Source organism: Vidua macroura, chromosome Z (assembly GCF_024509145.1).
Source record: "Vidua macroura isolate BioBank_ID:100142 chromosome Z, ASM2450914v1, whole genome shotgun sequence".
NCBI lineage: Eukaryota > Metazoa > Chordata > Aves > Passeriformes > Viduidae > Vidua > Vidua macroura.
The window spans coordinates 23,015,559-23,041,083 of record NC_071611.1 but is presented as its reverse complement, the minus strand read 5'-3'; the positions used below and the strand labels follow the sequence as shown (position 1 = coordinate 23,041,083).

The window sequence follows — 25,525 nt, the reverse complement described above, 5'->3', positions numbered from 1 at the left end:
TATCTCTAGCCTTCCCAAGTTGTAAAGCATAATTGTATTCTGCTTTTTCTAAGGTTGTGCAATTCCTTTAAGGTATTGCAAGCTTCAGGAAAAAATATATCAGCTACAATCACATTGTTTTGTACCTGCAGAAGGTCATTTTTTCTGTCCTAAGAATGCTGCAGATAATTCTAGATCTACGAAGAAGGTACTATGAAATCCTTAATGTGAAAAAAGGATATTTAATGCTTTAGTATTAAGAGAAATACAAAACCTTAATAGAGAAATAAATAAATTCTAACCTTATTTTAGCTAGTCTTCAGGAACTGAATTGGAATCATTTCCCCTAGCTCACCAAAACAGCTCAAAAGAGAAGCAGAGTAAGTTGTAAGAAGGGGTATGTGAGAAGCTGAATAGAGAGAAAATAAAAGGAAGGCCTAAATTCTGAAGATGTCTTGCCAATCATCTTGCCAATCATTTTGTTCTTACTGTCTAGAGAGACACCAATTCACCACCTCCTAGGGCAGATCAGACATTTGACTTACTGAAAGCAACATCTGAGACTCCAAGTATATATGAGAGGAAACAATGATAAAAAAAATTATACCCTGTGGCAATGAGATCCAAAGTCAGAGATCTTCTGCACAAGGTATGCCTGATCTTGCCCACCCTGGAACCCAATGTGCATTTTTCTTCATGTATCTCTTTAGTGCCACTCCTACTTTGTGACATTTCCATACCAAATTCTAAGCATTGTCATGTTGTTTCTTACCATTTCTTTGCATTAATTATTTTTGTTTTGCTTTGTTGTAGCTTGTAACATGGTAGTGTGCCAGCCTTCCTTTTAAGAGGTCTGACACGTTTTATGACTTAATTTAATTAATATGATATTTACTTATCTGTTTCCTTTCCACCACTGAGCTTCCTCTTATTTTTTAAATTAAATTATCCTGATGACAGATGCAAACAAATTACTGCAGTTGTTCTACACATCTGAAGAATATGGACAATTTTAGGTGTCTCTGTATGAATTTATGCAGCTAGGTCCAGGTTTTAACACTTGAGATTGATGACAGCTCTTGCTTCGCATCCAGGTGGATTTCAGTGCTCCTACCTGACTCAGCAAGGTACATACTTGTCTCTTTCTCCAGGCTGTCACACAGCACAGCCCGGTTCATGTGAAGAGCAAAGTAACAAAGTTTCAATTGCAATTTTGCTGATCTCCTTCAGGCCTTAATTACCCAGTTGTTATAGATAGAAATAGGTAAACCTTAGTAGTGTATGATTGGAAATGGATGATATCAAGTGCAATTAAATAAGATAAATTGAACTTTCATTCTGCTCTGTCCATGTCATTCAGCAAGACAATGGCAGATTTTGGTTGGGCTTACTACAGGTTTGACAATCAAAATCAGCACGTTTATAGACATATGGAAAACCACAGACCCACAGGGAACTGGGTCAAATATTATATATGCTTTAATCAACCTTATGGTGGGGAGGGAGGAGACCATTGCCGGTGAGTTGCACAAGAGATAAACTCTCCTTCGCTATTTTGGTATTTAAGCCTACCAGGGTCAATTCCCGGGGGGAGGAACTGAGAAGACATTTCTGTATCGGCCGCCTCCAATATTCTCAGCAGGAGCTGGGTGTGCTGGCCGGCAGGTGGGCCGGCCGAGCGAGGGGCGGGCGTGGGGCCGGGCTCTCCGGTTGCCAGGTGAAGCGCGACGTCTCCGCCTCCCCGGGGTAGGCGCGCAGCCCCGCGGAGCGCAGGCAGCTCGGCTCGGCTCGGCTCGGCTCGGCTCCGCGCGACGCTCACCGCCCCAGCCCCGCCGACCCCCGCCATGGCGAAGGCGATCAAGAAGGGATTGTTCTGCCCGAGCTTCGTGAGGAAGAACTGGCTGCTGCTGAGCACGGTGGCCGCCGTGCTGGCGGGTGAGCGCGGGGACAGGCAGGGAGCGCGGCGCCGCCGCCCCCCCGCCCGGCCTTGCCGGCACGGTACGGCCTTGCCGGGCGCAGGGGTGGCGCGGCATCCGACTGGGGCCCGCGGCGGGGCGAGGTGTGCTGCGCGGCCGCAGGGCCGGGCTGGGCGGTGCGGGGCCGTGCTAACGACCCACCCGAAAGGCGGATGAGGGCGGCCGGCTGCTCTTCCCCCGCATCGCCGCGGCCGTGGAGAACAGTCGCGCAGTGTCGCGGTGCCGCGGCGGTCGGGCGAGAGCGGGGCTGGGCGCGGGGGGACGCGGCGCTCGCAGCCCCGGACGGCCGGGTCGGCAGCGGGGGCCCGGGGCCCTCCCGGCCGGGCCGGCTCCTCCGCGCGTCCCGTGCGGCAAAGGTCAGCGACCGGCGGGGCGAGACCGCCGTGTGGAGTAGCGCACGGGCGCCGGGGGCTGTGAGCCCTCCGTAGTGCGGGTCCCCACGGCGGGCTGTGCCCCGGGTTGGCCTCTGCAGCTCATGGTGGGAGGCGGCCCCTGCCTATGGCTGCTCTGCAGGTGGCAGCCCCGCCGAGGGAGGCTGCAGGGCTGGAGAGCGGTGGAGGTGGCTTTGTGGAGCTGGTGGTGGCCCAAGCGAGGGGTGCAGTTGGAAGAGTTTGGCAATGCCGCCCAGCTTTCAGAGAGGTTTTCAGGGGTGAAACGTCTGGAAGTGCCATCCAGCTTTCAGAGAGGTTTTCAGAACCATCACTGTAAAGATAGCAGGATTTATCCCCTGTACGTCAACAAGTTTCTGAAGGAAAAACTAATTGAATGCCATCTCACTAAGGATAAGTGGTCAAAGAGGGCAAAGAAAATGCATCAAGTTACTTAGATGGAGAGGTTTCTCCATAGGGTGTAATTTTGGCCCTATTTGCACACCTTATTTAATTTTCTCCTGGTTATTATTTGGAAAGCCTCGTTCACTTTTTCTCTCCTGTAGAGAAGTGGTGCTATAAATACTTCCTTAACTTGCTGTCTGGGTCTCTTTCAGATGACTTTTCTGCTAATTTGAATTTTGGCTGGACCATGCCTATTTCGGTGCAAATTTGTTCAGAAGAGAATTATTATTTTGGAATCCCTCCCAGTTATTTATCAGCTGTAATCAGAACTGTGCTTACGTAGACATGTGTGGTTTCCTCAATACATTCAGTATTTGAAAGATCTCTGGATTTTTCTTACCTCGTTCAAAAATATTAAGATAAGGGCCTTGCTTTGAAAATCTGACTGTACAACTGGAGGAGTGTGTTTATGTGTCTGTGTTTGCATGTGTACAATTGCTTTTTTGCATACTCTTGTCAGGTACTCTTCCAGGAGTTGGCGTACTTACTTCCAATTTACAGAAGAGGTTAAGAAATATTCCCCTCTTATTATCTTCAGTGTCTGTAGTTAGAATTAAAGAGTGTGAGGTGATTCTACAGATGCAACATTCTGAAATTAAATTTCTCTGAGCCACAATGTATGATAATGCAGTAGCTGTGGGGACAATTGACCCCAATTCCCCTAATACCCAATAGCAATTCCCAGTGAGAGGACAGGCTCCCAACACCTGCTGTGTCCTTCAGCTTCTCTGCCTGCTACACTGTAATTAACAGTCCATAACTCAGGGGAGCTCTATAATACTGTCAAAGAGAGTCTTCATAGTAATTTTGTGAGCCTTGGACCAAATTACCTTTTGCAAGGACCTGTGTATCTGCAGCACTTCCAGTATTTCTCAAGGGTGAAGTGAGATACACAAGAAGAACAGTGAAACCCTTGTAAAGATGGAGTTAAATGATATATTATTGTTTTACTACAGCATGAGGAAAGTTTGTAATACACCTAGAGTCCATAAACCCTTCATAATTAAATTTACATAGTCATTCTTTTTTAATATACCCTGGGAAATTGATCTGAGATTTGTTAATCTAGTTAGTTTGGAAGAACAATTTAGCATTTATAAGCAGAAGAGTGGCACATCATTTTGAAAGAAGAAAACAGGCTTTTCAGAGGTGTATGGAAGTAATTGCATCAAGCTGTGAAAATATGCTGTGAAAGCTGTCCAACTGTCCTGCAAAATATCTGATATTCCTACACTATCATGTGGAATTGTGATTTTTGCTCATCATCAGAGCCATGTTCAGCATTCAATCAAAAAATGCTTACCTTTGCTAGTACCCTTACTAAGCTGAAAAGTTTTCCTGATTACTTGTGTGCAGCTCAGAAAAAAGACAGAAAGAGAAGCCCCTCAGAATTCCAAGCACTTATTCCTTCAAGAGTATTATTTTATGCTATATCTTAAGTGTTCAACACTTTGCTTGTCCTTACCATTTTCAAAAATACCAGAATTTCTTTCATAGTGTGTGGGGGGGGTGCAATTTTAAATGTGTACACAAAATACCTGGAGTGTCATATCTTTTGGGTGAAAACACCTGAATGTATATTCAAAGAAAACAAAATTTGAGCTGCAAGTGGTTATTTTCCTTGCCTTAGAAGAGAGTCAACTTAAGGCCACCAAGCTGATGTGAAGATGTATAACCAGGAGAGCAGCAGCCTCACACAAATACCTGCAAAATGAGGCATCTTGCGTCTTTTTGTTCTACTGGCCTTACTGAGCCCAAAGCAACTGAGCTAACAAAAGTAGTTTACAAGTCAATTTGCTTCAAGCCCTTTATATAGAAAGTTACATTGTTTCCAGATTATACAGTCAAGGCAAAATAAACCAGAAATATCCCTGAAAATTACTCACCCTGAAACAGGTGTCCAAAGGGCAATTGCATACGGAGTTTAAGTCATACTTCACAGGTTTCTCAGAGAGTGTTTCTCTTTTGTCATCACTTTGTCTCCAAGGCCACTGCTGCAACACAGACCAGTCATGAAAGTAAAAGGCTGATTATGTGTAAATACTTGCTCATTCTTCTGCGTGTCATGGCCTGATGGCCTGTAGTACTGTGCAGTTCTTCAGCAAAACAGCTTTTTTTTTTTTACCATGGAAATTAAAGTGTAGGTGATCTGTGTACATATGGTTCAAGGCACTGAGTTGCTGTAGCATGCTATACTAGAGCCAAGGTAATTTTTACATTCTCAGAAATTATACACAAGTTGCAATTTCTTTATATACTGGTAATTTTGAAATCTATTAACAGCTTTGTGTCTGGGAAAGATTATTCTGAGGGATTCAATTCACCTAAGTTTGCAAGTAGTTTTTTTTGTTGTTGTTGTTTTTGGTTTTTTGTTTGTTTGTTTGTTTGTTTGTTTTTAATCGCTGAATGGAGTGTCTGTCACTTCCTAAACATATTCGGAACTTAAGATACCTCTGAGCTTGTCTGTGACTTGGGATTGGGCTTTTCTCAACAGCACAGTGGGACACTGAAATTGTTCAGGTGTTCATGTGGAAATGTGAGAAATGCAATGTTGAGACTGATAAAGAAGGAGGAAGCTAATGGCACCGGAGACTGTGAATGGCGGGTGTCCTTTCTTCAGCCCTTTGTTCATCAGGGGTGTGCCAGTGCAGTCTCAGTGAGAGGCAGCAATAAACACTTTTGTGCTCTGACGTTATCTTCCTCCATCGTTCTCCTCTTCACATATGTACATGGTCCTTACGCTGTACACAGCAGACGCCACGAAAAAGGAACCTTCGTGCAGTGCCGGAAGCCGGGTGGGCGGCGCAGGGGCGGCGGGAGCTGTCCGAGGTGGCTCAGGGAGAGCCTGGACCGGGCGGCCAGTGAACGCGCAAAAACGCGGGCTGCAGCAAGCGGTGATGTAAGTCAGGGATGGAGTAAAAGAGAGGGCGAGGGTCAGGTACTGAGGCTGGAGCATGCCTAAACACCTTACTTTTCCACCCCTGAAGTGAATTTATTCAGTCTCCGCAGGATCAGATGCTTTGCTTGTGCAGTTCCATTGTTGAAAGATTCGGGCTGGCATCAGATCTCCTTTTCTGCCTGCATTTGAGAGGGAGATTAAAATATGCATAGTTCCTGTTGTAACACCAGCATTGCAGAAACTTTGAGTATTGTGACTATAATGATTTACCAGGATTTGGTAAGTGCTCTAGCCACTGAATCTTTGGTTTGTGTTTTATGATACCCCCTAGCAGTTTATATGCCTTTATTCTCTATAATGTTAATGGAAGTTATTATTTTATATTATAATATTAAGTAGTAATATCTCACTTTAAGAATATTTTTTTGTTTCTATACAAGTCAGGTCCATTCACACCTGCTAAATGAAGGGCTGTGCTCCCTCTGTAATTGGACACGAGGGGACTTGACAGCTGGTTTTAATAGCAGTAATTCTGCATTACTGGAAGCCCACCAGTGCGTTCTTACAAGAATGAATGTCCCATAGGGTGAAGACAACAACAAAAAAATTAGTAACTTATCACTCTGTTGATGGTCTTTCCTTATGCAGAAGGCCACTTGAATCCAGGGATTTCACCATATTCCTGAGGTTTTTTTGCAAATGTTGACTGCAGCCTCTAAACCCCAAAAATCTATTAACTCTTTCTGACAGTAAGTTGCTTCTGTCTCTAGCAAATCAATTTAAATAGCAAAAGCCCATTTTTGATATGAAGTAAGGTTTCACCATTTTCCATTTCTCCCTCCTTGTACTCTTATCAAAAAGTAGCCTCTTAGCTTAATTTAGGGACTGTCTTCAGTACCATTTCTTGCTTGCACACTACAGTGGTAAGTTTCCAAACAATGAAGCAGATTTATAGTCTCTAGAAATACTCTAGCAAAACAGCAAGAAAGAAGTTCTTGGGGAATAAAGGGAATATAATAAAGCAAAAGAATTATTGCTTTGTTTCTGACAAGTATAGTTGAAAGTCAAGCATTCAATTTCTTTCTTGAATTCTGAAGCCTAGCATTTTATTAATTTGGAATTTATAAAAAATGAAGACCAGATATCTTGAATCAACTGTGGTAGCGTGGAAATTTAAAAGAAGACTGTTTTCTTCTTGCTGTGCCTCAGAACAGCATAGATGATATGTGTGACTTTTTATGCCTCTGTAGACAGTGATGATTCTTATATCTGTATTTCTCTGTAACGCTTGTCAACAGTTTGATATAGCATGGGATCTCTTCAGAAATGTATGAAACACAGCAATTCTGAGAAAATGTCTGAATTTAATTTTAACAATGGAAAGTAAAATGTGGAATGACAGATAATTACATCTGAGAGTTTCACATGCCACTGAAGATCAAAAATGCTCTAAGCCAGGAAGTCAGCCAATGAAAGAGTTCAAAGGTAATTGAAGTTAAGCATGATGCCTCTCTTGAACTGTTTTGAAGCAAAGAAAACCCATCTTTTATTTCTTCTTCTGGCATGTAGACTTTTCCTATTTTATTGTTTGTTTTAACACAGTCTCCAGGTTTCACTTTATGAGAGTGAAGTGAAACTATCACTAGAGCTGAATTTTTAAATCTTTAGAAAAGGTGAGCCTAATGTCAATTTACACTCTGCAAAGTCCCCAAACTACCAAAGTCTATCAGTATTATTTTTACATTTGAAGCAAGAACGTCAGTATTAGTATCAGCAAAATATTTACTGTGTCCAATTTCACAATATTATTTAAGGGAAGATATGACAATGTAATTGCAAAAATTTCTTTTCTTTTATATTTACATTGTAGAAACAAAGCATAAAGACACTTTCATCTTATACACTCCATCAAAAAAGATAATGTTCAGGTTGAGACTACTCACAACAAACAGCAGTTGCACTGTTCGGAAGTCTTCTTTTTTTTTTTTTTTCCTACGAATTCCCCATAGGATTTGTACTTACGACTAGTCCCACAATATTATCTTGTGCAGTGAGAACACATCTGTATCACATCTGAAGATCAGGGCTGTATTTGAGTTAGCATTTCACATTTCTTGGTCCTTTCATGCTTTTGGAATGGTAAACAACCTGGTTTTACTTAATCTGAGCTAATTTTCTGGGTCATATATCTGATTTCTCAATGCTCTGATGTCTTCATTCGTTTCAGAATAAAATGTTTCTGCATGTTACTATCTATCTATCTTTAGTGTCCACTAAATTGCCTTTCCTTCTGCTTATCTCAGTCACAATCATTCCAGTGCTCTTCCAGCAAGGGGAGAGCTAGAACAGAATGTCCTGTTTACTGTCCTTTTCTCTCATTCTCTCATCAAAGAAGCAATAACAAGGGTTAGAATCTGGCAGATATTTCCAGTTACTAGCCTTTCACCTTTCTTATACCACTTCCAACCATTTCGTTTCTTGCATGTTTTAGGAATTTTAAATAAAGATGCATTTCTCCTGATGTACTCTACTGAGCTAATATCTCTTGGGCTATCCATGTACAAAGGTGCTTATACAGCTTTGGGATAGCAAGCAAAACATTGTGGAAAGAGAACAGAAAATCAGTGGGATTTTATAAGGAAGGGTGTGAAATTCTTGGTTTTTCTGTGTGGCATTGTAATGGTGCTCATGGCACTGCAGTGTGTTAGGCCATATAAACAAAACATATGCTATAACTGGGAGACATTAATTTCTGAAACAACTGAGAAAGGGGTCTAAACAAAGCACTGCTTTATAAATTGTCGTGCATTTGGAGACATTGTGGAAGCATTAAGACCTATACATGTCTGGATGACAGCATAATTAAAGAAGGCTTACACATCATAGATGGATGAGATGAAGGAGAAGGGTATTGGTTTTAGAAGTGATATCAGAAAGAGGTCATAAGGAAGGTCTGCAAAGGAAGAAAGACAAGTTACTGTTGTCAGGTTACCTTTCAATTTTACTGTAAAGCACAGGAATAGAGATAGAAGGATACCCCCTGGCTTATCATATCTAGCCTCTGCTGCTTTGGGTTACACCATTGTAGATAAAATTCTGTTACATGCCATGCTCCATCATAAAGCTGGATAGGCTATTCAATGCTGTACATCCTCCTAGGAAGCTGTATTCTTCAATCTGTTGGTTGAAAGCCTTAAAATTTCCACTATAAATTTTGGAAACAAATCAGTGTTGTTTCACTATGCATCCAATAATTAAAATATTGCTCCATCACTAGTAGTATTTCTCTAACACTAGTAGAAATTTTCTATATTTCTACCTCATTAATCTGTGGTGGACAAACTAAGCTCTTTCATCTCCTCTCAAAAGGTAGGCTCTTAATTTTTTAATTACACTATAGTCCTCCTTCGTGTGTGTTCGACACTGAATTCACTTTTCCTGAAACCTTAATGAGTTTCACACAGTATTTCCCAACAGAACAGGTGCTTTCACCAGGACACATCCAAATTTATAAAGAAATGTAGGTTGCATAGCTGATGGGACAGAATTGTCATTTTCCCCACATTGTTTAATTTATGACATGACCTTGCTTATAAAATAAATAAATTTTTATGTTAAGGTTATAAGCACAGTACTTCACAAACATAGTAAGTCAACAAGTTGTTGCAAACTGTGAAAGAAAAAAATCTTATCTCTGGTACAACTTAGTTTATTTTTACAGTGGTAGATTCAGTACAAGAGTTTTAACTAGAAGAAGCACAGTCTAAATGAAGCACTTCTTCCTTCACCTGTATATTTTTTCTTGGCTTTCTCTGAAGGAAGTTGCATCTGGAAAATATTTGGAAGATATGTGCATGTGGGATTCATCAACACTATTTGGATAAAGGAGAGGAAATCCAGAGTCCAATAGAAGACATTGTTAAGTAATCAAGCTGGTTAGCCCTCTGCATGTTTGGAGGGAGTACTGGTTCAGATTCAGCAGAACTGTGGTCACATAGTCACAGGAAAATAGCCCACTATTTCCCTTTTCCTGGCTGAGTCAACTAACTGCCCTTGCTTTGACTAAGGATGAGGTGTGCCTTTGCAGGGCTGCATAGCAGAGAGGCTGCTCTGTGTTAGTGGTGACTGCTACAGGCTGCCCTATGTTATCAGCCCTGTTCCAGGCTTCATCAGCACAGAAAGTAGCAAGAGTTATGTGGGTTTGCTGTTTGCTGTAGCCTTCAAACCTACTGTGAGTAAAGGGAGTACACCGACACTGGAGAAGCTGATTTTTCCCCCTCTGACCAGCATTCCACCTTGCCTTCATTCCTGAAGGTCCTTCACAGGGAGTCACTGCCCACCTGAACTTTTCTCACACTGCAGTCATATGACAATGTGTTACTTGTGTGAAGGAATTTACAACCACTGCAACCTCGACAGGATAATCAGAGAGCATTAGGGGGTCTCACCATGGCAGAGAACAAGCCATTCTCTTATACATTGCTACTAAATATTCTTCAGTAAACCAAGAGCTGATATGGAAACTCTCTTCTGGAAGATTTCTGAGAGAACTTTTCTTCACATGTCTTTGTAAACAAGCTGGTAGTCTGGCTAACACAAGCAATGATAGAGTTAAGATTAGTTGCCTTGTAATTACACCCCGGAGCTCTTATACTTTAGTGGTGGCCTGCAGTTTTTCCAAGAATCCTCTTTCTTCAATCAACATCAGTATGTTTATTGGAAGGTAGAGTGTAAAACAGTAAAATGTATAACATTAGAAAGTATTTAAAATAATGCAAAAAGAGCTGAAATAATATGTTTATAAGCCTTTGTAATATATTCTTCCACACTTTCTCTTTTAGTGTTCTATAGTTGGCACTGTATTTCTTTGCTCTAAGAGACAGCCAGTGGTAAAAGAAACTCTATGGAGAGAACAGACAAAATCAGTTTATAAAATATTGCTAAAGGCTGAGAATATGTCACACTGCAGAACTCCTTCCTGCCTGTGCTGCACTTTGAGTTGTTTATATTGAATAGTTCGTATTGTGTTTGAAATCAAGTCAGTGAACTTTGTTTGCTGACCTTTTCAGTTCTATGAATCAACTGCTCTGAGGTTAATCCAGTTAAGACTCACTAAAATGATAGAAGTCATTGTTTTAGTCTGTCGTGTCTGTGCAGCATATAATGTGAAATTATGAAGAGCTTAATCACTTAGTTATTAGCACAATAGATATTGCTATAGTACAATTAAATAATACCAGGTTTGAACAATGTGACTTTTTTTCTTCTTTCAGGGCTGTGTCAAAGAAAAATTCCTATAATTCCCACTCTGTCTATCAGCATTAGGCAGGGTCACTAACTCTGCTTCAGTGAGAAGGAGTTTCCATATTACGAAATTTTAAGAAAAGAGGAAAAATAAATACCACAGCTTTTTTTTTTTTCAGAGTGCTGCATGTGCTACAGAACAGATAATTTTACAAAACAGATTATTAGTTCTACAAAAATATATGCTGGATTCCTTTTCTCATTGCCTTTATGGTTCATTCCTAAGGATCATTCACATAATAAAGTCAGCGTGAGGTAAAGATGATATGCTGTCTCTTCAGTGTCATGCACACTGGTGGAGAGCTCCCTGTCAATTGAAACTGTGTATCCTAAACCAGTGTTCTCATCTATTAACATAAATAACATGAGGGAGTCCCAACTGTTACATAACTTTTTTTTTTTCCTGTTTAATATTCTCTTTCAGTGAGAAACAGAAGCAGGCATGTCTGTGTGTGGACTTTGGTTATCTGTTTCTAAATTGTGAGTTGTTCCACCTGTGAAGGTAAAGAAAGTAAAGGGGCATGCTATCATACAATATTCTTATCAGGGATGTAATCAGGTTCTGAAGAGCAACTAACCCACAATAGTAATGATGTAAAGCAAATAAGTATAGTAATGTCATACTGCATATCCTGAACAGATTCAGATACTCAGGGTTTCTGAGTCTTCAAAATCTGTATTTTGTTTACCTCGCAAAAAAGGCTTCAGGGTTTAGCTATCACTTCCTGAAAAATTGTAAATGGTCTCCACGATGAGTTGCTTGGGGGGCTTCTGAATGGCCAGCACATTTTTACAAGTTTACAATAGCTTTAGGACAATCTGTGACACACCCCATGTCTGCTAGTATAACTGAGCCCGGAGATTATACCAGTATTTTGAACAGAGTATGTGTAGGTTTCTTACTCATTTCCAAATCTGTGTCATGAACTGCAGCAAGGTACTTGCAGAAAAATGTAGTAGCCCTATAATCGTTCCCATACAAAGAATTTACCTTTTTCCTTAGATAACATTTCAGAAAGAATAGCAATATGCAAAGAAACACTCCAGATGTAGATCAGATTGCAGTAAATTACTGTTCACCAGATATCCAGATGTCACAGAAGTTGTTTTGCAGATAGACAGAAACCTCAACATAATAGTCTCCCAAGACACATTTTACCTAATTTCTGTGGTGGACTCACTGAACTTACAAACACAGACAAGACTGGTTCTGCCACCTTACTACACACAGCCATCGTCTCCTAGGTCCTGGAAAGCCTCAGGCTTGGCAGATGTAATGGATCTAGTGCTACATACAGTGGAGCCAGTTGCAGGTGCTAGGTAACCCCTTGCAACACTTTCTGCTGCCCTTTTTCTGGGCAACACAATGAAAAATGGCTCATCCTCTAGAGAGGAAACATGCATTCCCTCTAGCTTTTTAAGCTGGGGCACCCTGAAAGTTGGGTGCCAATGGATTTCACTTGGTGTGCTTATATTCAGTGATTTTCTTATACTCTGTTTTTCTTCTGTTGTTCTTCTCATCCTCACCCCTCACTTGCCTCATTTGTGTTTAAACCCTTTATTTGAAGGATTGCCTGTCTGTTACCAAGCTTATAAAAACTGTATGTGCTGCCTGGGAGAACAGTAGCAAGGAGTTAGGGCATGTGTTGTTTCATTTGGGTTGAGACAGAAGAATTGTCCTGTGGCCTTCATTGTGCATCACAATCTCAGGGATCCTGACTGCACCTTTCACTTGCTGTCTTGGTAGCTGGGAGAGGAAACATAGACACCATGCTATACAGCGTGTGCTGTACTATGCACAGTTACAAGGATATATTTTCCTTAAAAATTTAAATTAAAGATATGGGATTGTACCGTTTATTCCACCATCATTCTTCACATCTGCCCAATATTGCAGAAATCTGGAGCTTAAGCAGAATGTGTCATTGACTTGCAAGTAAAGGATTGCTCTTGTGCTAAAAATTATAACCTAACTTAGCCATGTGGGCAAGAAGGAAAAGCAAAGAGAAGAGATAGAAAATAAATAAAACCGATTTATCATGGACGAGAAGAAAGGTGGAGTGGTTGAAACAAGAAAGATTAAGAGAGCAAGTAGGAAAAGTGACGCTTTGCTCTTCAAAAAACACTTTTTGAAGGGTTTTCGAACACTTTTTTTATAACACTTTGTCTCTACTTAGGGCTACTGTAATCAATGTGATGTTAAAAGCGATGGTTACCATGTGAAATGTGTTTATGCTAAACCACACTTCTTTTTGTGTGTTATAATTCCCAGAAGAAATTTCTGAGTTAAACTTGGTTATTGAGATGAGGCTCGAAAAGTTCTACATATGTCCATTTCCTGTACAACAGCAAGATTATTCTTCTAAATTTCTAATCTTCTCTTGTTACTGTTACAAAATAAAATTTCTTATATTCCCATGATATATTCAACCAGTATATGCTAGATGCTAACTGCAGTTAAAAGGTAGCTGCATTTTACTGTAGTTTGGCATACTACACAAGTCAATATGGATATAAGTGCTCTGTCCGGTAAAAAAAATTGCATGAATAAGGAATTGAGAGCAATAATGTAATGTCAAGAGATTGTTGAAACTCTATTCTCAGTTTTTGTCGTTAGATAAATAATATCCTCAACAAAAAAATCTAACAGACCAGGTATAAGTATATATAGATGGAAAATCTTAAGGAAACCCTTCTATAGTTTTGAGAGCATGTGGGAAGTTTTTGTAATGAAATCTAAAGATGTGGAAAACAAAACCCTCAAGAATTAAAGCAAGGGTGAACCTTTCTACCTGTTAGTAATCCTGCTGAATATACAACAATCAGAATTCCATCTGGTCAAATATGACAGTCATCATACAGAATGAAAGGCAGCTGGTTAGAACATGTCCTAGTCATACCTGCTGAAGGTAAAGTGGCATTACACAATTTGCCATAAACATGCAGTTCAGTCTTGCTGCAATTTAAGCAAATGTCTACCCTAAATTGCATGAATTGTCTGAAGACATGGAAATTACCTGTATGGTTAGATTCAGCTATTTACTCTAGTGCTTTCAGGATCAAAGCCTTAGCAACTAACTTCAATTCATGTAACCATTTTACAAATGGAATTTTATCTTGCTTGGGCTTATCTAAAAGCCCAGAGTAAATATTTTCAACTCATCTAATTTAGTCCCTAGATTAGAAATAGATATCATTGTGTCTTATCATTCTTTAATCAAGGTTATTTGCATAATATTGCAAATATCTTCAAGGCTGTTAAGATTCTAGATTGCTCCAAGGAATTCAAACTGTCCGTATTCACTGGCAGAGATTAGACCTTGATCAGAAATCTTAATCGTTGACTAGAGCAGCTCATTTTCTTGGAAGGTTACCTGGTTCATTTTCCATCTCTATTAACAGGAAAGACTTGGTTTTTAATCTGCTCTAATTTTCATTTAGCTTGATTTTGATGATGAAGAGTTCTGACTTGTTCTTTCATTGGATCCAGTCAGAAACTAGATCTCTTGATCTCTGTTCATTCAGGACTGAAGCTTTACAAAGCTTCTATGTGAAACAACAGTTCTAGTGCTTTTTAGACACTGATCAAGACATTTCCTGTAACAGTCATTTTAATTTGAAAATCATGTTGGAATGGAAAATAAAGGTATTGCCTGTCAAACTGAAGAATTTTGTCTCTGGCCCATGATTTTTTTCTTTCAGTAGAACTTTTATCTGTGATTTGTCTCAGATGTGGGATATATTCATGTGATAATTCATATAATCCAAAGATAAGAGGATGTATAAAGGTTCCTTGCACCATGGCTCAATCACTGATTGAATTTATAGTCTGATATTTATAGGCTGGTTGTGTTGTGAAATGAGTGTGAAATGAGCAGAGTGTATTTTTGTTGTTCTGTTTCCTGGAAGTTATTAAATTAATTTAGTGGTTACAGTCACACTCTTTCCAAATTATGTAGAGCAGCAATTACTGAAAGTGTTGCTGCTGGGTAGGTTTATTTTCACCAATAGAAATCATCTGAAGTATTTATGTCACCATATCTCTTTAGTGTTTGGTAGTGTTTATATAGTCTACTGATTTTTTTTAATGCCAGTTATGGGTCTTCTAGAACTAGTGAAGGTGGGTAAAAATCAGTACTGGACTGGACTGATAATCAGAGCACCTAATCAGATTTTTCCAAAGATATACCTAAAGACATTCTGTTTCAGAATTATGTGTTATTACTTTGCTTATCATTAGAAAAGGAAGTACATGATCTTACCTGATTTGCTTTGGAAGTTGTACCACAGTTGTGAAAATATGTTTATTTCTTACTCTTTTTGTTCTGATATTTTTTTCTCCTTGTCTCGTATGTCTCTATTATAAACTACATCTAATTTGTGTAACATTTTTATATCCCTTTTAGGTATTGGAATTGGTGTGCTGGTACGGGAATATGGCAATCTGTCTAATTTGGATAAGGTCTACTTTGCATTTCCTGGGGAATTGCTGATGAGAATGCTCAAACTCATCATTCTGCCATTAATCATATCAAGTATGATCACAGGTATGGCTGAAAATGTACTGTTAGCTTATGGGACTAACATTGTGGGTTAGCTTTCTTTCTAAAGGAAATAACCCCTAAAAACAACTTGATGGAACTCTATACCAAGAAATAGAGATTTCATACCTTTAGATTAAATTCTTTCTTTATATAATAAGAATGAGAAAAGATTTGGAAAGATTAGCATTATTATCTATGACTTTATATAGAGCTGTGAGCTAATAACTTTGCAAATCTATAGATTCTTGTATCTCTCTCTCCCTATTTTCAGAAGTGGGTTAAGCAGTTGCACATTGCAAGCCCAAAGCTGCAACTGCATATTCTGAGGTAGAGTTAACTATTATAAGCAGTCTCATGATGCCATTTCACAAGCAAGAGAGAGCTGATCTCATAGCCTACTGTCACAAAAAGAGGACATTCATGACCTATACTTCCTTGGTCTCAGCAAACTTCCCTGAGGTACCTTGCATGAGCTCTAGCATTCACTGAATCCTTCTACAAGTCCACTTCCCCAAAACTGAAAACTCCTTTGAACCAAGCGAATGCATGTGAGACTGTGTGGCCAGGAAGTGAAGAGGGAAGAGGGAAGCAAAACTTCCATCTTCTGGGAAAAGCAAGCAAGCTGTTGGCTGGAACCCTGCCCTGAATGCTAGAATTTGCTAACAGTTTGCTAGAATTTGCTAGAGTTTGCTAACACAGAGAAAACTTTGGAAAGATTTGGTGGAGAAAGCCCAAAGCAAGGAGACAGAACTGAACGTCAAACAGCCTTTCCTTAGAAATAACTTTTTTCAAAAAAGGGAAAGCCAAGTAAACTTCTCTTTATTGAGGGTACAAGGATTGTGACTATTTTCTTTCAGCTTCTTGCAGTGAATCAAGACACATTGGTCCCTTTTCATCTCCACAAAACCTCTGCTTTGACAACATATTCATGTCCAGATATTCATATCTTGTAATGTAGGGTGAGAGGAACCCAGTGTTAGAATTGAAATGGAGAATGTCAAGAGCTGCAAGATCCAGAATGGAAAGATGCCAAAGGCAGAGTGAGAAATGATATCACAAAATGGTCAGGGGTTATGTCCAAAGGACTGAAGGGAGGATAAACAATTGTTAGTGTGAAAAGGTGAGGAGAACCTTACTCTGTGTCAGGCCATCCAGGAAAAGCTTCCAAGACTAAGACATTTCTTTTTTTTTTGAACAAGCTTTTATTTGTGAATGAAGTTGGGCTCATGTCTTCAGAAATAGAATAATAATTAAATTAATTTTTTTAAATCTATCTGTCCAGCACTTACAGGGGAAACAAGAATCATCCTGTTAAAAAAATATTGTGCTTTTAACATTAATAGATAATGTTCCAGTATAAGTAAACTGCACTTGTAACTACTAACACAAGCTTGGATTTTACAGATTACAGTCAAATACAGAAATGACTGTATGATTGGATATGCCAAGGTCAGAATCAGAGCATCTCTTGGTGAGAATGAGATGCTCTGATTCTGACCTTGGCACATCCAGTTTCCTTAGCAAGTAAGGGCATATTTTTTCTACACTTCTATATTAAAATTTTAGGCAAGGGAAAGGAAACAAAATAGATAAAAACAGAAGCTACTTTGACAGAGTATGTAGGGCTTTGCAAATGAACCACAAATGTCTGTGCATGATGATTTTCACTATTCACCCATATCTGTCCTCAGAATGTTGATGAGATATTGCCTCTTTTAAAATAGGTATGTTAACTTTCCAATGCACAGAAATGCACATTTGAATTGAACAAGTAAACCTGTGAATGATTATGAAGCATACCAGTAATTTTTCTTCTTTTACACAGAGTCATAAAGAATTTTTGAGGTTGGAAGGGATCCCTTGAAACTATCTAATCCAATGCCTATGCAGGGCATAATGGTTTGATACTGGCTAAACACCAGACAGCCACAAAAGTTGTTCACTCACCGTCTTCTATTGTTGTTGGGCACAGGAGAGGGGAAAAAAAAATTAACGAAGGGCTCATGAGTTGAGATAAGGACTGAGATAACAATACTCTAAGGGCAAACCAGGTTCAAATTTAAAGGTATAAGATAAATTTATTATTAACAGAGTAAGAGGAGGATAGTGAAAAGTAAAATAAACCTTTAAAACACCTTTTCCCCTGCCAACCCCTCCCTTCTTCCCACTGACAGTGTAGAAAGATGGGGTATTGGGGTTTTGGTCAGTTCATCACCCAAGATCTGTTCACTCAGGGAGAGGAGCCTTTTCTCTGCCTTGCCGTGGGGTCCCTCCCACAGGCAAACAGTCTTCCTAAAACTGCTGTGGCATGGATCACTCGTCCACAGGGTGCAGTCCTCTAAGGACAGGCTGCTCTAGTTTGGAAGTAGTCTCTGGAAGCAGGGGCCCTCCCTCTCTATTTGGTCTCCCATGGATCATAGCCCCCTCCAACATCCACCCACTCCAGCATGACCACTTTTTCCATGGGCTGCAAGTGGATCTCTGTATCCCCCATGGACTTCATGCATTACAGGGGGACAGTTTGTTTCACCACAGTCTACATCTCGGGTCTGACACTTGGAGCACCTCCTCCCCCTCAAGGCATCACTGACCTTGATGCCACCATGTTGTTTTCTCTCACATGTCCTCGCTTCCTCCTCTTCCTCCTCTTCTCTGATTAGAAGAAAAACTGCTCCTTGTAGGTCCCATTGTCAACAAGTTCTACCAATTCAAAGACTCCTGCAGGGTCCCACACTGCCGCGAGGTTGATCTCTTCTAGGTTCCACGTTGGCGAGTCACTTGTGTTTCCGCTGCTGGCCAGGTGACCCCGCCTCCATCGCACAGGCGGTGATGGCTGCCGTGCCACTGGCACTATTCAGCGTCTCTCTTCATGCAGGGTCTGGGAAGGGAAAGCCACCACCACCTCTGTCCTGCCCCGGCTAAGGGCGACCAGGCCCGCAAAGCCCACCCTGGGCCGCGTCGAGATGGCCGCAGCCACAGCTCATCGCCACCACTGGAAAAAACTCTGCACATGCTATTTGGCTTTTCTTCTTAAATATGTCATCACAGAGGTGTTACCAACCTCTCTAATTGTGCCAGCAGCATGTCCATCTTCAGAGCCATCAGAGATTGCCTCTTTCGGGCATGGTGGAAGCTTCTAGCAACTTCTCACAGAAGCCACTTCTGTGACCCTCCCTTGTTACCTAAAAATTCAGGCTGTGTCAATCAACACACAGGGTCAGCTAAAGCAGTGTCTTTGTGTTCAGATTAAATCTCACATGTTTTTTAATTTTTGACTATTGTCTCATGTCTTGTTTCTGGGCACCACTGCTAAGAGCCTGGCTCTGTACTTATTCCCACCTATCAGCAGTTTATACACATTACTAAGGTCACTGAGCATTCTCCTCTCCAGACTGAACAGTCCCTGCTGTCCCAGCTGTCCTCATGTGAGAGATGCTCCAAAACCTTCATCATAGTTGTGGCCCTTTGCTGGACCAAGTCCAGTAAGTCCATTCCTTTCTTCTACTGGGGAGTCCAGAACTAGACCCTGTACTCCAGGTGTGGCCTCACAGGTGTTGTATTTAGAGATATCACCTCCCCAGCATGCTGACAGTGCTTGTCATAGTGTTGCCCAGGAGTCTATTGGCCACCTTTGCAGTGAGATCTTACTGTCTCATGGTCAGCTTATTGTCTGCCAGGACTCCCACACCCTTCTCTGCAGAGCTGTTCCAGCCAGTCAGCCTCCAGCATGCACTGGTTCACTGCAATATTCCTGCCCAAATGTAGAGCTCTGGAATTTTTCTTGTTGAACTCCACAAGATTTCTCTCAGACAAATTCTCCAGCCCATGCAGGTACCTTTGAGTGACCATGTAAGCATCTCATGCATCAGCCACTCCTCCCAGTTTTGTCTTGGTGATTCATGCACAAAACTGTTATCTGTAACCAAAATCTAGTATTTTGACATGACATAAATTCACAAAAGGCATCAAAACTTCCTAGATGCTTTTGGACTCGGAATCACAGTCTGGTTAGAGTTATGTACCAAATGAGCCATTGTAATTGTCTCTGGTGCACACACTTAACCTTCAGCAAAGGTACAATAACATGACAATGTTTTGCTCTCATGGTGAGCTAATTGCATCTCCTTAACTTGTAAACTAAGAATACTTTCATTCTGGACCAGCTGAAGTGTTGTTGCTATTTTAACTGCAGTAACTTTGAATATATTGTGGCCCTGAGTGTCTACCACTGAGGATGTGAACACATACATAGGTCCAACAGCTTTGATCATCAGATACAGGCCCTATAGGAGTCTGCATAATACAGGTATTTCAAGGAGGTGGACATCCTCAGAACATGTCTGGTCCCACCAAAGACAGCCAGCCAGCATGCAGATTGTGGTGCTTTCCTTGCATATCCTACATTTAATCAAGAATTATGAGGTTTCTTTAGAGAAAAATGCTTTTGGGTCTCATTCTAGAAAAGGTACCGCCAAATGCAAAAATATGTGGCCTTGCCACTAACAGTAAGGCAAACAGTGAGCTGTCTTGTTTACAGTCATAGCTGAAGACAAATCCTGGATCTTCCATAAATTTTTCATTCCCCTCTTTGTTTGCTGCTTTACAGTAATTTTTGAAAGTGTAAATTTTGCTTTTGATCTGAAAATTCAGAATTTCAAAGAGGTCATGTGGTCTAACTTGACTTTAGTAAGGTTTTTGACACTCTCCCATAACATCCCCACAGAACAACTGATAAAATACAGGTTAGAGAATTGCACAGTGAGGCAAATTGAAACCTGTCTGAATGGGCAGACCCAGAAGGTTGCAATCACCAGCACAAGTCTGGTTGGAGACAAGTCAGTAGTGATGTATCCCAGGATTCAATACTGGGGCCAATCCTGTTTAACATTTTATCAATAACTGATGATGGAGCTGAGTGCTTCTTCAGCAAGTTCACAGGCTTGTTCAGTATGCAGAAGAGAAGGTTACAGGGAGACCTTGTTCCAGCTTTCCAACACTTGATGTAGTCTACAAGAGAGCTGGAGGGGGTCTTTTTACATGGGCATCTAGCGCTGAGACAAGGGGCAATGGCTTTAAACTGAAAACAAGTAGGTTTAGATTAGATAGTGAGAAGAAATTCTTTACTCTGAGGTTTGTGAGGCACTGGAACAGGTTAACCCATGAAGTGTTTGCCCCATCCCCGGAATTGTCCAAAGTCACGTTGGATGGAGCTCTGAGCAACCTGTCTAGTGAAAGGTGTCCCTTCCCTTGGCAGATGTGTTGGAACTAGAGGATCTTTAAGTTCCCTTCCAACCCTAACAATTCTGTGATTCTAAGATACAAAATACGTCACCAAGACATTTTTGAAAATGCAGTCTGTGGTTTTCTTTTTTAGGATTATAATGTTTTAAAACGTAATGTCACATCCTGAAAAGAATCAGCTTATGCTTTAGAGATAGGAAACTGTGCACAAATGCATGTCCCATGACCAGATCCTGATCTGTTTGTTCATAATGATGTAAATCAAGCCACAGCAAAGAGAGTGGAGTTTGGAATCATGCCTTGAGATTTCAGGATTTTCTGCAAGATTTTAAGTATTAGTAATTTTAATTTGTTGGAATAAATTCCATCTTAGTAAAAATACCCTCACTGAATTCCTCAGTTAAATCAGGAACATACTTCTTCCTTCTCCTTGGAGCTTTAATTAGAGCAGAAAAACTCTTACCTATATTTTCAGATTCAAAAGGCAAAATTCTCCCTCTGGAGAGATGGAAGGCTTTGTAAAACGTGGTTTTCATTCACAAACTCAGCTTCTCTGAGTGTAAGAGATGAAAAGCATAGTTTACGTACTTATTTAGCGTACAAGTTGCAATTTGTGGAATTTTTCCACTAACCTTTCTAGAAGCATAACTGTAGCCTAGTAGAAAATTGACATAAGCACTAAGCATGTATTTGTTTTGAAAATCTTGGTTATTAGGACCTTGCTTTGGGGGTGGAATAGTCTAAGTAGTGTTCCAACTCAGAGCCAAATTTTAACTTTTCTCTTCTTCTTATAATCATTTTAATGGATTCAAATGTAAACTTATTTACTCTCACCCATAAGTCTGCCCCTGATAACTTGCTTCAAAATATAGAGCTCTTGTCTACCCATGAGATTTCTATACCTCAAATTAGTTAATAGCACACTAATGCGTCATTCATGTCAAAAAATTATTTTTGTTTTCTGTCTCCTGCTGTAGTGACATGGGAAAATTGGAAATGAAAATCAAAAGCCTAGAGTGTTACTCAAGATCATTGCTATGACATCAGAACTACAGCTGTACTGAGTGTAATACTCCATACCCCAAATCCACTTTTTTTTGAAGTAATTCTCTAAAAGAAGAAATATTAGACAAATACAAAAATAAGGGGTTTTTAGATGCCACATTGATTTTCAAACTGTAAACCATGGATCTTGATGTGGAGGTCTTTCTTCAGGGCTAGAATGTGTTCTGTCAAAAAATTCACATCATGTATGTGATAAATGACCTTTTCTTTGATGTTTCCAGAGTTAACCATAAAATGCCAGAAATTTTAGCTTTGTGTTAAAAGATGTGACACATAGCACAGCAAGTCCGTGTCTCAGATCTCAATATTAATGACATGATTTTATCAGCTGTTCAACATCTGTTTCAAGTTCTGCAATAATCTGTTCCTCATTTCTTATCTTTCCTCCCTGACAAAATATTAATAAAACTTTTTCTTATGTTTCTGACCTCCCCTGCACTTTCAGCCTTCACAGACAACTTCAAAGAGACTAGAACAGATGCATGGGAGTTTCCTGCATTGTGAATTTTTGCAGGCTCAGCTATGGGGAGCACTAAAATTTCTTAAAGCCATTGATGAGGCATTTGCAGGTACATATGGCATACTTCAGGAACAGTTGGAAAAAAAAGACAGTATCAATTACTTCTCTCAGGGCAGCTGTATGTGAGCTATAAATACAATGTCTCCTGAGCTGTGGGTCTGGCAAAACGATAAAGCTTCCATGGCTATAGACATAAACTTTTGCTTTACGCCAGGACCTGCTTTGACTACTGGTCCACTGCAGTCTGAAGCATCATGCCAGTTCCATTTTTCCCAATGCCAAATAAGTGCATTACTTGCTACTAATAGTACAAAGGCAATGATTCCACCAAAAATCTGCCTCAGCAGTTTCTATTTCTACAAGTCCAAGAAGTGCAGCTATTGGGAGATGCTCCATTACTTACATCCTTAGGCATCTTTAAAAGGCCCTGTGCATCACCAGCACAGTACTTGGGAAATTACCGATCTAACTAAACGTACTTAGGGATTGTCTTCTGAATGCATGTACCTGCATGTTCTTTGTATGCTTTGCTGTTTCTTAAGCCAAAAGAGCTTCCAAGAAAATCAGATCCATTATATAGTGTTAGTAAATTAGTTAATTAGGCTCAGACAGAAGACTCATCTCTTCCCTCTGTGTTATTGTGTGAAAGTCTGAAAACATTACAGTACTGTTCATGAGTTCTGCCTTTAGCTGTACTGAGGGATGTTGGAAGTTCTGTCCCTGCTGTCCATGTGCAGTCATTGAAGCAGGTAGGATGGTAGAGTCATAGCTTATTAATGGACAAGACTTTGTGCCCCTCTTTTTCGGATTACTTCTATCACAGTCATTTACTCCTTTCCCATCAATGTTAGCTCTCAAGGGCAGACAGCTCCAACAGAATAGCCATTTTGTGGCACCAGCTGCTAGCCATATCACTATGGGCACTGGTGGTGGCACCACTGTGGATGGGTCTAAAGTCAGCTGGTATCTTCTGCTGTTCTCTTGTGGAGCTCAGGACATACACAACTGTTCCACTAGATAAACCAGATTTCATTCACCTTTTTCACTCCATTTCCCTGTGAGTAGATATCACAATCCATTAAAAATGCAATGCCTTGTTAAAGGGCTTTTTTAATAGCTTGGAAGTTAAACCTTGTCCACCTATACATTTTGCCACCAATAATTTTGAGGGAATTCAAGTACTTTCAATACTACAGTTTTCTGTATACACTCTATACATGTATCACCAGCAACAGTTCAGGGGCTATATTTCTGCTGCATCCTTGAACTGAATCTGATTTCTGTAATGAATCCTGTTAGCCTGTCCATCTTGGCAGATAGATGTGTCATCTTTCTTCCTTTAAACTTCTTCTTATATTCCAGCCAAGGAACATCATCTCTCCTGAAAAGGCATTAACTTCAGATTATATAACCTCTAAGAGCTTTCTAGAGAAAAAATTAAAATGTTCCTAGAAGTAATGAATAGAAGGTAGTACTAATACCCTCTTTCTCTGCAAGTCTCCAAAAAGCTCTGTAGGGAAAGATCATAATACAATGATTGTGCCAACTGCCAAGAAGACAGCACAACAGTCTCTTAGCAAACTGATATCCAGGGTCAGAAATTCCCTCTGTTTTATAATGATTTTAACCCTTTCATTGCTATAAACTGTTCATCTCCCATTCCACCCTATCTGGCATTTAGAAAGGTTCATTACAATTACTTTTTCAACCCCATCCTAAATGATCCGAGACATCTCTCAGTATTTGGAGTGTTGTAACTATTGTTACATTCCACATTTTAGTCTCTTTGTTGGGGCTTTTTCAAATAATCTTTTTTCAATGCCTCTCCAAAGTTAAGAGACCAATATTTGACATGTTAATCCAAGTCTCATTAGATTCTGTGATTAGAAATTGAGAATTTTCTGACTTGAATTTTTTGGTGATATTTAAATAGCATGAACAGATGCTTAGGCATTACCTGCATGCACCTATCTTTCCCACTCTCTCCCTCACACTGCCCCCCCGTCATGTGCTATTTTTTTCATTTTATTTGTAAGATGTTCTTTTGTTGTGCTGACATAACCAGGAATAACAATCACTTGTTCCAAAGAAGAGCAATTAATGACATTTCTATCAAGTCGATTGAAAAGGTAATTGCTACAAGCTGCCATGAAATCCTTTTCCTTTACAGTGAGTAACAATGACATTTGAATTGACAGGATAACTGCTGTTACAGAAGAATTGACAGAATAGGAATGGAGAACTTCTAGTAAAAACACTAAGGACAGTAGATCATGAAAAATCTCATTTGAGAGACTGCATATAACTGTGTGTTTGGAGTTTCCATTTGCCATAGCTTTTTCATTACCTGATCTTCTCAGCCAGCTGACTTGGAACTATTCTCCTAATGAGACTTAGCTAAAGAGGTCATTCAGTTAGCTGGGGAAAGACTAGTTGCAAAAGATCCTTCCAAGCCCCAAGAGACAGTAAACATGAGGAAAAAATAAAATTATGAGATGCATATCAAGTGAAAGATGTTTGAGAATGATCTACTAGCAATAGTAATCTGAGTTCTTTGTCTCAGATGAGCAGTGGACAGTACATCATGCTGTCTGAAGTCCTGCATGTGGGTGGTATTTCAATAGATGTGAATTACTTACTCAGTCCTGATAGTCTTGTTCATACACAAGTAACGTGGTATTGCATTTCCCAGAGAGTTCCACAAAGCATCAGGGGGAAAAAGGAAAAGATTTACCATTCACCTTTTGGAAGAAGCAACAGAAATTGCTGTTGAACTAGTTTGGAAACTGAAATTTCAGGGAGAATATGAAGAAAATTACTTTTCAGGAGATTATTAACAGTCAGAGCAAAATTGTACTACAGCATCATGCAAATAAAAGGGCAAAATGGGAGAGAAAGAGCTCAGAGTCTGAAATGGGAAGAGGGAAAAATCGTAGATGACTCAAAAATGTCTTCAGTAAAGCATAGGATCTGAATTCACCACAGTGATTCCCTCACTGCATTTATTTTCTGAATTGTATACAGAAGGATTTTCCCTTCAAAAAGTGAGCATAGACCAAGGACAAAATGAAATACTGGGCCAAGAACAAAAGGACAGAGGACAACTGGCTTTGGAATCCTTTCTTTTCAGAAGCCCTGAGAAAAGCATCCTTCTGAATTTATGT

General features: G+C 40.1%; 1 protein-coding gene across 1 annotated transcript in view; it reads left to right on the top strand.

Annotated features, from left to right (window-relative positions):
- Positions 1-1,445: 1,445 nt before the first annotated feature.
- Positions 1,446-25,525, top strand: part of SLC1A1 (solute carrier family 1 member 1) — a 49,995-nt gene continuing 25,915 nt past the window's right edge. The window contains exons 1-2 of the mRNA XM_054004148.1: positions 1,446-1,914; positions 15,398-15,538. Coding sequence (XP_053860123.1) covers positions 1,824-1,914; positions 15,398-15,538 — 232 coding nt within the window. The 5' untranslated portion in view covers positions 1,446-1,823. The remainder of the gene's footprint in view (positions 1,915-15,397; positions 15,539-25,525) is intronic.